This window comes from Rhea americana, unplaced genomic scaffold (assembly GCF_003343005.1).
Source record: "Rhea americana isolate MKP2758 unplaced genomic scaffold, rheAme1 scaffold_128, whole genome shotgun sequence".
NCBI lineage: Eukaryota > Metazoa > Chordata > Aves > Rheiformes > Rheidae > Rhea > Rhea americana.
In genome coordinates, this window is record NW_028185350.1 from 2,452,030 (window position 1) to 2,465,117 (window position 13,088).

General features: G+C 45.7%; 1 protein-coding gene across 2 annotated transcripts in view; it reads right to left on the reverse strand.

The window, feature by feature from the left end:
• The window catches only part of PXN (paxillin), a 38,993-nt gene extending 32,909 nt beyond the window's left edge, over positions 1 to 6,084 (reverse strand). For both annotated transcript variants that reach the window (XM_085326180.1, XM_085326181.1), the window contains exon 1: positions 6,027 to 6,084. In XM_085326180.1, coding sequence (XP_085182306.1) covers positions 6,027 to 6,039 — 13 coding nt within the window. In that variant the 5' untranslated portion in view covers positions 6,040 to 6,084. The remainder of the gene's footprint in view (positions 1 to 6,026) is intronic.
• Positions 6,085 to 13,088: the final 7,004 nt, after the last annotated feature.

Consider the following 13,088-nt stretch of genomic DNA (forward strand, 5'->3'; position numbering starts at 1 on the left):
GGTCTGCTCGTGTAAGATCTATTTCTGCTCGCTGCCTGAGAACAAATAGATCTTCAGGCATTTCCAGGAAGTCCCAAACAAAGGCATTAGCAAATGGCCAGCACTGACCTAACTGCCGCTGGGAGGGGGGAGCTGGCTCAGACAAAACTGAAGGACMGTGGTTCTGTTAAAACGTGGCAACACCCAAAGCGAAGGGGAGCGTGACAGCATCGCGGCCGAGCTCAGCGCGCGGAGCCGATGGCAACCAACGCGACTGCTTTACAGAAGCGACTAATTAGTTAATGTTGTCTCGTTACTGACCTGGGCTGGATTTCAACCAGCAGCCTGCATAAAAAATAAAAATATAAATATATAAATATATATATATAAATATATATAAGGAAAAAAAATATCTTCACTTCATCACCCATGCACTCACCCCTCAACCCTCCATCTCCTCTTACACATGCAAAGGATCAAGCAGCCCCTCCCAGCACAGGCCAGAATTTTTATTTGCTGCTGGCTTCTCTCTGAAAGCTTCTAGAAACTGAAATCAACGTTCAAAAAACTCCAACAAGATTCGTTCTCCTCTGCCACAGCAAAAAAAAAAAAAAGAAAAAGAAAGAAAAAAAAAATCATGAAATCCAAATAAGCTGCCACTAAACTGACCCCCCAGGGACAACTCCCCAGGGCCAAGGTCTCCGATCAAAATACCCGCTCCCTTGCATTCCTGCAGGAAGAGGGGCTCAGCCAAGCCAGCTATCTGAGGAACCAGGCCCTTCCTGCTACATCAGCATGTGGCTGCTCCACAAACGCGAGGTCAAACACACAGCGCACACTCCCGCTTTACAAACAGCCAACAGCTCCGGTACAAAGGAGACCTCCGTTAAACACGGATTAGCACTATCGCAAGGAGTCCAAGGACAGGCACTAGCGCTAAACCACAGCTCTGGTGAAGGCAGCAGAAACTCAAGGCTTAAGACATTTCTAGTCCTTTGGCTGATCAGTCAAGCAACCGCTCATGGGAAAGCGTGCCAGTGGCCAAAACCACCAGAGTGCTGGGAAATTTATGATGCCCTACAATCTATGCATCCTCCTCCCAGGCTGCTCTCCCCAAGCCAGGTGTTTCAGGTTGAGGCCATATAACTAGTATCTCGTCAAAACTTGTCCTCCCCACTGCAGTGAAACAAAAGGTTCCCTTTACCCTATATTACTTCTTCTCTAGCAGCACGTAGAGCTGCTGGGGGAAAAAGAAAAAAAAAAAAAAAACTCCTCTCTCCTCCAGCAGACTAGTTTTCTTCCTTCAGCAAGAAAATACACTCTTTAGCAACCAGGACTGAGCAATCTTTCTAAAGTCTTCCAAGAAAAGAGACACAAAACTGTACTAACGACATGGATAGAAAACAAGAGTGGAACACACTCCTCCCATTTACATCCCAGATGCTGCTCTGCTCCGGACTAAAGGGCTTGGAGAGAACTGCCACGCGCAGGGGCGTACGGCACCCAGACGCCGCCGAGCAACGCTCCACGTGCCCACTCCAATGAGGGCAGGCCAGGGCATTTTTGAAGCCTGGGGTGGACTCTATTTAGTTGAGATTTGCATAACTGCGGGCAGTCAGATCTGACTTGAACTGAAAATTGGTATGAGCAACATTAAAGTTACAACATATGTGTGTCTGCTGGTGAAATTTTTTTCTGGAAGAGTTCCAAGTAGTAACTTAAGGCAGTGGCAAATTAGAACAGTTCGAACACCCAGCAACAGTTTCCAAATCTCTGGGCAATGGCAACCCACGCTTGCTTGCATCCAGAGCCCCCAGGTGGAAACATAGGTTTTACCACTTCACAGGACACCTTAGGGCAGCCGTAGAGCACTTACCACTTGCAGATTATAACTTGGGAACTGCTGATTCTACTTACCTAGGGGAGAAGAATACGTTATATGAGGGTTTACATGSGAGCAGACTGCAAGAGTTTCACCGGACACTTAGTACTGCAGAGCTAAGGATATAGTTTCACAAGATGCAGAAAACCAAATTAACGGCTCACCACTGCCAAAAATGGAGAGGTTTTACTCCCTCTTCCAGACATGTGGTGCTGCCTTTTACTTGTGTTGGCTCTAGCTCTTGCAAGACCCCTCCATGAACCAGTTTAACAGAATACACACCCAGAGGGGAAAAGCATTTTCTTCCAGGTTAGTGATTCGCCACAGAAAAGGGAGAGAAGCACCGCAGTCAGCAAGAGGGAATGGGTGCGTGCAAAGAGCCGAAAGAGGCTGCAGCAAAGGGGTAAGAGACAAGTGAAACTAAAACCATCCCCCTTTCAACAGCAAGCCATCACGTTAACTCAACAGCCTGTGGGACCACAGCCGCAGGTCCACCAGCATCTCATGTTTGCCACACAGATAACTGCAGTCAATAGTAAGATTGCCAAAGGTCACTATGATCCTACCCACCTGCACATGCCTTTCGAAAGCTAAGAGAAACAGGAAAGCACGTGAACCCTATAACCAACAAAGGGAAGGGTAAGATTTGCATGGTTATGGGAGAACAGACACGAAACTCAAGGGGGGAAAAAACAGCATCATTTAAACAGTGGAAACCCTATCCAAGTAGCATAAACAAATCTGAATATAGACCATTCCAGGCAGATTGCCAATTGCAAAATATGAGACACACAGAGATGATGAAATGAAGGACAGAAGTATCAGGATAAATAATAAATTCACTAAAAACATTAGAAGCACAAATTCTGCCCGTGAGACATAACCCTCCCCCTCGCTACCAAAGGAAGGAGGCCAGCAGTGCAGAAGGGGGACAATACAGAGCCACTGCGATCGTATCCATATTYAGTACAGTTTTATTGAGACATTGCTATCATGAAGGCTCTCAAATGGGATAACAGAATGCAAACTTGACAGATTTTAGTCCCTGAAGAGAATATTTTTCAGAAACTCCAGCAACTTTGGGGAAATAATGTTGGTTACTTACTAAGTGAGAGCTGAAAATGCAAAGGAAGTCCAACAATGTAAAGCTACCCTTAAAAATAAGGTACTCGATATTTGAAATCTTGTGCTTGAAAGGAAAAAGTCTCAAGAAATCTCATGCTGGAACTAGAGATACTAAATAAAAGGTTACTATATTAAAATACAAATTAGGAGAAATTAATAAGACTTACTGATTTGACCTGCCAACTACTCTGGTGGGATTTTGTTTCCTTTTTCTAAATAAAGGAATGTTTGTCTAATGTGGCATGTAGTTAAGCTAACTTTTTAAAAATCCAGTTACTAAGAAACTACTCTCAAAATGGTGGATTCTCCTTTTAAAAAGGTCTTCTTTCCTATAAGCGTTCTCTGCAACAGAGAGTGGGAGCAGACTTGGAAGCAATGCCGAACTCCCTGGGAGCCAGAAGTGTAAGTCATCATCAGCAACTGCCTTCACACAAAGCGCTGCCAAAAGCACAATGTAAACTCACAGAGCAGGGCGGGGGGAAACGACAACAAAATGTTTAACATTTTTCAGTCATGTGGATCTTAGTACTACTTTTAACTATAATAGGTAGAAAGTTTTCAAATGAAGCTTTCAACCTGATGGGCGTTTGACTAAAACTTAAAGATAACCCCAGTAATTGCAGCTAGCAACATCTTTTAAAGTCCTCCTAAAAGACAACAGAATACAAGGGAGCAAGAGGCACACGGTTTTGAAGTTTAATTAAAACAGCTTCTTGTTACTTTAACAGCAGCTTCTCAGAATGAAAGGAGGATAACATTGCTGAAATTAATGTGGGAACTGTACCGTTCCCCCTAGCCTACTTTGGGAGAAGATGTGAGCAGCAATTTGATGGGACTTGCAACGGCTCCACAGCTCCCATAATCTGTGGGAGTTTTCCAGCATTGGCAGAAGAACGTGGCTTAAGAGTTTCACAACGTCACGACTGAGGCTCACAGAAAGAAAGGAAATTGTTAAAGCCAGACAGAAAACAAACATTTTTAGAACTGGAATATATGGTAGCCAGTGAATGGAGAAGAGCTAGAGAATCCAGTCGAGGTTTTCATATCCCTTCATCCTGCAAGAAGAAAGAGGACCTACCGTTCTACTTATCATCTGCGTTACCTGCAAGAGAAATAATTAGGATTTTTCTTTACCAAGAACAACACTAAAAGTGATCAAATGCACAACAGTTTCTTCACCTCACTGTCCTGCACAGCAGTTGTTACTCTGTTACTAGCCATTGCCTAAGGCAGGACCAGTGCTTCACAAAAACTATTTGAAGGCACAGAGTAACTCAGGTTCCTCTCCTTAAAAATATATATATTACAAATACACATATACGCACACACACAGTCATGCTGGGCCACGACATTCAGAAAGGCCCATAAAACAGATCTTGCAAGGTTCCCYCCTCACAAAGACAACAGTAACAAAAATGAAATCTGTCTCCCTGGATACGAAAGGGGTCCCTTGAAAGTTGTTGAGAATTAAAATACATGTTGTTTTTCCCACGACAGTTCACTGCAGTCGAAGCAGGAAGGCTAACTTATCTTTACTTCTGCTGTGTTTTGCTCTACTCACAGCTAAGTAACTTGTCTACTTTTCAAATRGGAGAAACACTCCAGTCTATCAACYGAAGGCTGTTTTACTTGCAACAGAACTCAGGACCACAATAAATTGCAATAAAGATAAAGACTATGGAGAAAGTAGGTTTTGAGAGGTAAAAGATGAGTAAAAGAGAACAGTCTCCACTGCTGACCAAAAATGGAAATGTCAGCAATACTGAAATAGAAGCAGCATGAGAAAAAACTTCCCTTCATAGGTACACRAAATGAATCCCTCCTCAGATGACTTTCTAAAAAAGAGGTTTCTGTAAGATATCTGATTTTTCCTCCACCAATCCTAGGATAAAAGTCAACCACCACCTGAGACAGCAGTAGAGAGTATTCTGCACTAATCTGCAGAGGTCGAGATTCCCAGCCTGTAATTTCTGTGGTGCTGAACATTAAGTTGACTTCCTTGTCTCATCTTATCATATTCTTCCAGGTTCCTTAACTACAATATAGTAGAAAATTGATTCATTTTCCTATGTAGTATCTAGATGCATACATATTTCATATGCACATGTACCTACTCACATCACTATTATCCCAGTGTTGCTGAGCACTTTAAAATTAATCTGATCCATATACCGGGATTCGAAGCCCTCAGTCAAACAGGGCGACCAGGCTCCATCATTCACACATTAAATATGCAAAGACTGTCCYCCACACACGCACCAGTGCAAAAAGCTCCCTCATTGAGAACAATCTTCTCTTCCTATTTGTGTGGCAAATCCAAGCTTAACTGCTTAAACCAGCTGGAAAACAGGCTGCTCCAACATCTTCTCCCTCCCCCCTCAAAAAAAAAAAGAAAAAAATTAAAAAACGGCTGTTTCTGCCAAGCAAGTACTGAACACACCGCATTCCATTTCATTAAAACAATTACTCAGAAGGCAGCCAAGAATTACATAAAGCTTCCTCCCCGCACCGCCCCCAGCCCCGTCGCTCCGTCCCTGCTCGCCAGCACGCCCGGCCAGCGGCCCCCCAGCTCCGCACGAGCGCGCCGCCGCCCCGGGGAGAGGGGTGCCGCRGCCCCGCAGATCTCCCCGGCTTTTCCACCCCACTCGAGGGCTTTTCAAACCCGGGCAACGCAAGCGGGGGGGCCCAGCAGGCCCAGACACCCTCGAAGGCCTCTGCGTCTCACGCTACCCCGAGTGGCACCGATTTGTTCGGGTTCTTTACTCCCTCCCGTCTGACGGTAAACGAGCATCCGACAAGCTGAGCCTGTAACCAGCCCTTACGGCAAGACGAACGACAACCTAAGCGGCTCCCTCGTCTCGTGAGGCCCAGGCTCCCRACACGCTCACGAGGCAGGAGGCGCCGCAGGCGCCAGATTTCAGCGACTAGGAAGTGCAGAGCGGCACGCCGGAGCAGCCGCGCTCATCGGGCGCTGCCCAAGGGAGCCGCTCCGGACAGCCGGGCGGCGAAGCACCACCTGCACGCGGAGGGCTGCACGAACCCGGCTGACACATTCATCCCAACCTCCACACAGCCCTTCCGCAGCTCCCAGCTCGGCTGACAGCTTTGAGCTCCTCGCGTTTCACGGCAGAAATTAAAGGCAGCTTCTTCTGGCAAACGCCGCTCACCCACCCACAACACCGACTTGGCCACTGATAAGAGATTTCATGACGCGGACGAAATGGCATTTCGCTCCCTCCCCCAGCGCTCCTGCTCTCTGCAGGGAGCCCGTCTAACTGCTGGAGCGGCTCGCAGCCCCGCAGAACAGTTCCAGCTGCGGACGCCGCTCCTAACCAGCCCTTCGCGGCCCACGGGCAGTCTCCCACCCAAACCGCTGCGGACGAGGGAGAGCTGCAGTTCGCAAGTACTACACGACCRGGCGCCTCCCTCCCTCGGGCCACCTCTGCCCAGAAGGCACGGCTTGGCGCCAACGGCACAAGCCCCGGTGACACGGCAGCTGCCCGCACGAGGAACGGGGAGCACCAGACCTAGCTAGCGGCCAAACAAGGCAGGCAGCCAAGACGAGCGGGCCGGTGGTCGCCTCACCCGCGCCTGCRGGGCACGAGGAACCTCAGCCGACGTGCAGCGAGCTTCGGCTGCTTCGCCTGACCCGCTCGAAGTCAGCAGCTCCAACACAAAACGCAGCACTTCAGAGAGGAGCCTGGAGCTTGCCTAGAGCCATGGAAGAGGATGCAGCGAGGGGTATTAACCCGCTAAGCCACGACAAGTCATTACAGCCTCCCCGCCTGTGACCTTTTCTACTTCTAGCTTTCTTTGCCCCCTCCTGCTCTCAGAAAAAGCCAGCCTAACCACAGTCCACAAACCACCAGAAACTCTCCCATACGCTGGAAGTGAAATTCTCTGCTTGTCTTGCTGTTCAGTGATGGAAATAATATAAGAGCCTACTGGGAATGTAGACAGGCCCAGGATTAATTCTGTCTGCCAGCTCAATTTTGTGACACAAATATGGGTTTGGTTTATTCCTGGAGACCCCATGCACTCCGATTTACTGCTGAGCCATTTAAAGCACAGCTCCTCACGCACAGTGTCATTCAGAAAGTTTATTCCCTAGAGCAGCATTTACCTTTTTTGCTGCTCTTATTTCCACATCATTTGCAAACTACTAGAAGTTTAAACAAGTACAACAAACAGTAAAACACCAGAAATAGTCACAAACTACTGCATGCTGTAAGTCAATCACACCCACTAGTTTGCCCAAAGTCCTCTACACAAAACTTATGTATGGTAATAAGAACATTGTGAGAAGTGACAAGACAAACGACATTGGAAAATTCAAACTACCATATCATTTAAATAACAAACTAAACTTGTTCTTAGCGTAGCGGAAGCCCAGCATAGAGAAAAAGCAGCCAAACAATAACAGTAAGCTGCCTCCCTTGTGGCCTGCCCYAAGTTCTCTTGGCTTCCTAGCTTATGTTCCACAGAAGTGGTCGTCTCAAACTGGCAAGACAAATTTCCCGTGTAAATTCAGAATAATTACCGTCTGCTACAAGAAAAAGCTGCATTTGTACGAGCAGAAAAAAAAAAGAGCATATCTGACTCCTGAACAGCTCAGACACAGAGCCTCAGGGACTCCAGCTCCTCCAACTGCAACACCATAAACACCAAACTTGTTCTGACTCCAGCTGCCATTCCTATTTAGGTTAGTTCATTAGGACTTTAAAACATACTTCAAAAGACGTGTCTCAGTGCTCCAGAACCCAGCACAGAAAAGCAAGCATGGATTTTAACACCAATCAATCAAGAGAGACTATCTCCAGACATTTGGCTCCTGCTGCTCTAGTGCCATTTGCAATGAGAATAAGCACAAACAAGAAAAATAACTAAGAGCGGCATGAGAAAATCATCACCCACCTCCTATTTTTACCGTGCATCTTTAGCACATGACATTTGAGTGATTTCATGATGCTCTGTGGTAAAGGGAAAGACTAGACTATAAACTACTGAGGGAAACTTGGAAGCGAAAGGGAATTTTTCTCCCTATTCACAGCCTGACATAACAGGAAGAAAAAAGGATGAGCAATCAGAAAGGCAGAGAGGGACCATATCCAGGGCTGAGAAGGGAGGAGAGAGAGGGAAAAAAAAAAAAAAAAAAAAAAAAAAAAAAAAAAAAAAAAAGCTTATAAATTTAATTCCGACTTGCCATTGCCTTGTTCCAGCAAGAGTGACAGGAGAAGCCCAAAAGAGTTACTATGCTGGGATCTTCAGCTGGAAGCTACTTCAGAAACACCAAAGATCTTAGTAAACATTAACCACACATCGCAGGTAAGGAGCTATCATCCCTGTTTTACAGATGGGGAAACAATATGTCCAAAGTCAGAACAAGCTTTTGAAACTGTGGATAAATGGTTACTTTATGCTAGATTAAACATAGGCAGCAGCCAAGAAAAGGGGCCTCACTCGCATCCCATGCCACTGTCTGCACCCTCATGCCAGGACTAGGATTTTGCAAACACATGGTGAACCAGATCAAGGAGCTCATCTGGCTGAAAACAAACAAGCAAACAAACAAAAAAAAAACAAATTAGTTTTCAGAGGAATCAGTTTGGTGATCCAGCTAACCACACAATTGTTACTGCAGACACTAGGAAGGGAGATGGGAAAAAACACCCCTTAAAGCAGCTGGCGTTCCCTGTTTCTACCTTGCACTGGATCTAGTTAACTTGCCACAAGGTGAGACAGCTCAGCTCACAGATCCCATGTSAAATAACTTGTTCAATTTGGGGAATTAGACTGGTTTGCCAACTGATCCAGCTATTTGAACCAACCTACTCTGAAGCCAGATACTAAGGAAGCAGCAAGCACACAAGAGAAGGGGCAGCATGAATCACCATATTTGGCTGCAACCTGCAATTAGTCTAGATTAGATGCATAGTGAGATTTTACAGTGAAACAAGAACAGGACACAAAGGTCTCCACAATTCCCTATCTAGCACTTTAGAATATCATAGTCAAGTAGTAATGAAGTCTTGTACTTCAAGGACATGTTATTAAACCTCAAGTCAGTTAGGACAAGCTACAGAGCAAGAAACTCATCCCCCAAACCTCATCATCTTCTCACGTCCTGGGGAGGCTTCCCACAGACAATGTCTCGCTTTCAAGCAGCTGAGGCAGAAGAGCATCTTCATTACCAGCTTCCGCATCCGACAAAAAGGGACGCAGAAGCTCAGCGCACARAGCAGGGAGGAATAGTCCGAGACGCAGAGCGGGAAACTGGGTCTCGAGATTCTGTTCGCTCACACTGATTTTCCACCAGTGTAACACTGCCGAATTCAGAATTTGTTCTGGCTTTCTCCACAGCTGAGTAGATTCTGGGCATCAAAACTAATGCATTAGTCTGATCCTAACAGATCTGCTTTGTGCCTATGGATGAGTTACGTTCCCTCTCTCTACCTCAAACTTTCTAAATCTGCCTGCAGGAAATAAATGAATAAAATTACAAAAGATTACACATGTCCATTGCTCCAATACAGAAGCAGTGAAGTAGGGCTGATTTTTCTCTAGTGCAATGCACAATACTGCATAAAACCTTAACACTATGTGGTATCAGCTTAGTTGCACAGATTTAATTTAAGAACGTATGTAGGTCTTTAGAGCGGATTAAAAAACCCAACTCTGATATAACTAGCGGTGCAATGTTATTACTTGTTCTGCTGCCAGAGTTGAAAATTGTGTCCRTCATTGCCAGAGTTTCACAACTTGTTTCACATAATAAATACAATTCAAGGGGAGAAAGGATGAGGAACAAAAGGTCTGCAGAAACTGAAGTATTCTGATCCCCCGAGAAAGCAAGAACTAGCAGAGTGACAGCATTAAACAAGATYTACGAGAAGCTACCCATTTCTCTCTAGCACTAGCGATGGTGTCAGAGGAGCCTTTTTAACTAGGAGGGCAGCTGAGCACTTGGGATAAGCTGACCTCTCCCCGTTAGGGACAAAGGAGCTAAAGACAGCACAGAGTCCAGACTTTCCGTGGAAACAGAGCAGTAAGAAAAGAAGCCTCTCTCTGCATCGCACGCTGCTCGAGGCAGAGGACTCCCTGTCTGAGCCGCTCAGGACAATACAGTCCCTGTTCGACGAGGGGTCAGAAGAGCGAAGAAGCTGAAACAAGTCAGAACCCCATTGTGCAGAGCATTAGTTCTGTTTATAGTCTTCTCGCCCAGCAGCGGGAATGACTCAGAAACCTGAGCCAGTAGAAAGCCCAGGGACCAAATTACTTTACCAACGCTTCCCTCGCCCCATTACCATTTCCTGGGCGTAGCTGACCATGAGCAATTTCAAACTAAATAGTCAACCACTTAAGACCAAAACCCCACTACGTATGACTACCAAGAATTGAGTCAGGCGGGCAGACACCACCTCCGAAAGGGAGGCTGACAGCACACCCCCAGAGAGCACAGCAGTCTTCCAAACGCTCGGAGAGATGACAGACGGGAACACATGTACCCCTCGCTACGCTCCCACGGAAAATCAGCGGCAAGACTGCTCTCTTCTAAGTCAATTTTGAGAGGATTAAGCCCTGAAGAGAGGGTGGAAGAAATCTGCTAAAACAGAGGAGAACAACTTTTAAAATAAAATCACTTGTGTCAAATCACTTGTGTCACTGAATCTTTGTGCTCAGAGTTTTAGGTTAGGTTGCTAGACAAGCCTTTTCCAAATGAAAAGTCCTTCTTGAGGTATGCAAGCACACCTAAAATAAGAAGCTTACAGTCTAGTTTACATGCACAGCCAAAATACTGTCATAAATACAAAAAAAAAAAGTTTTTGCTGTTTAATAAGAATGTAAACTATCTTTTACAAGCCCTAGTGAATGCTATTTTGTTTTTGATTGCAAAATCCACCTAAATTTTTTGAAGTCTTTAAAAAAATAGCTAAGCAGTACAGAAAAAAAAAAAAAAAAAAAAAAAAAAAAAAAAAAAAAAACTTCTAAAAGCAAGGCTATTTCTGTTTGGAGTCACCACCAAAGCCCTGAAAATAAATAAATAAATAAATAAAACAAAGTTTTTCAAAGATTTCACAGAGCACTTGCAAACAACCCATGTCAGGAAAAAAAAAAAAAACGTTTCTGAGGCTGTAAAATCCTTCCTAGTCCTTTGAAACCTAACTATTACAGCATTCTGCTAGCTCTTGAAATCTAAAGTGATAAATTTACAGAAATGAAATTGATCTTTTTATCTACACAGAACAAAACACTAACCACATGCAGTAAACAGCTATACAAACCTAAAAACAAATACGGGAAATGAGGGTTTTTTTTAAAAAAAAATAGACTGAAGGTCTTTTCTTGTTTTTATTCAAGGACAAAAATGAGAATTTAGTTCTCTGAAGTTAAGAAGACACCAAAAGTCACACGCAAGCAGCACTAGCCAAACTGCAGCAATTTTAAAGTTTCCTTTCTCCTATTTATCTCACCACACAAATACATGACACTTCACGTGAACTAAGTTTCTTCCTCCATAACCAGCAGACCCCAATGAACTGTCATCTCTCTTACACACGGTGACACCACAAAACCAAGAGGAATTCGACATCTTCATTCAATACCTCAAACACTCTGAAGCGAACACACGTGCTTGGTCACTTGCATGGTGGGCGTAGGGCACGTAACAACGCGCTGCAGCTCGGTGATCCCTGAAAGGAAAGGGCTGATACCCTCCAAAGTCAGGGTTTTCCCCCTTTAGGGCTCAATTTTATTCTCTATGCCAATTTACGACACTGCAGAATGACAAACTCTTCCAGCAAGCTTCCTGTCAAACTCCAAGCACATCCGCAAGACACTTCCTCAGAGAGATTTGAGGAAGGCAATCTGGACGAGCCTGGTCAGCTGCTCAAACCCCTCTCCTCCTCCTCCTCCTCCTCCTCGTCCCGTCCCACCCCGTGCTGCTCGGTGTGCTGGAGGGCCCGGCACCGCGCGCCCTGCGCGGCGGCGGCGGCTCCCCGCGCGCCGGGGCGCGTGAGTCACGCCTGCTGAGCTCTCCAACGGCTTCCTGCACGGACTGCGTATTGTAAAATCATTTCTTCGCCTCTGTAGGGGGGAAGGAACAAGGCTCTTCCTGCTCTAAATAGACTCCAGAAACAACACAAGTCCATTCTCATAGGTGTTTCGTAACCTCTCCAGCAGAAGCAGCGCGAAGCTCGACACTCCTGCGTTTCTACCTTTCGCGCACAAGCACGCGCTGACCGGCACTCGCTAGCCGGGGCCTCCGGAAGGGAGAGGAACAGCTGAACAGCTTTTGATATCCAAGGACTAAGAGCAGAGACATCAGTAGTTTCTGCGAGGTGGCCGTTCACACCCAGCAAGGTCTCTCTGTCACTCAGTGTTTCTGCACCATGCACCAGCACGGTGTAGAAGTGTCTCGACTGATTTCACACTGCGAACCTACAAGGCACGTGAGCTCAGGCTCAACGCCGAACTACGTCTGGACCAAAACTGGGCCGGGAAACAGCACAGCTATGTCCACCTGGCATCGTGCCTGAACCAGCAAGCCCTGCCGGTCCGGCCTGACTCTGGACAGAGCCAGCTCAGACGTCTGTATCCATGGCACAGTTAATCCACAACTCAGATAATCCACCCGTAGATAATGAGGAAAGAAAAACAAACAACTCTCACTTCAGTTCTAAAGTCTGACTTATTTCAGTGCATTTACATTAGCACTGCAATGTTCCCTTCTTCATGTATCCACGGTGAGTGGTTTTAAGAAAAAAAAAAAAAAAAAAAAGTTTGGGGGCTAACTAAGACTTGCAGAGGGAAAGCGCATGGTCTTCTGCAGTGAACTCCGTGGAGCAGAGAAAACACATGTAGAGAGAGAAAGGGTTTTAGTTGGTTGTTCTGCTTTACCGTTAGATAAACGGATCTCGCCCGCTCCGAAACACTCCGCACCCAAACTGCGRAAGACCTGGCATGATCACGACGCGACGAGACAGAAAGTTACGCTTTAAAAGTCAGACTGAAACTTCAACTTCTGGTTGCGTTAACACATTTAACACCGATGAAGAGCACGAGAGAAGAAAAAACAAAAAAAAAAAGGCACAACTTCACTTTT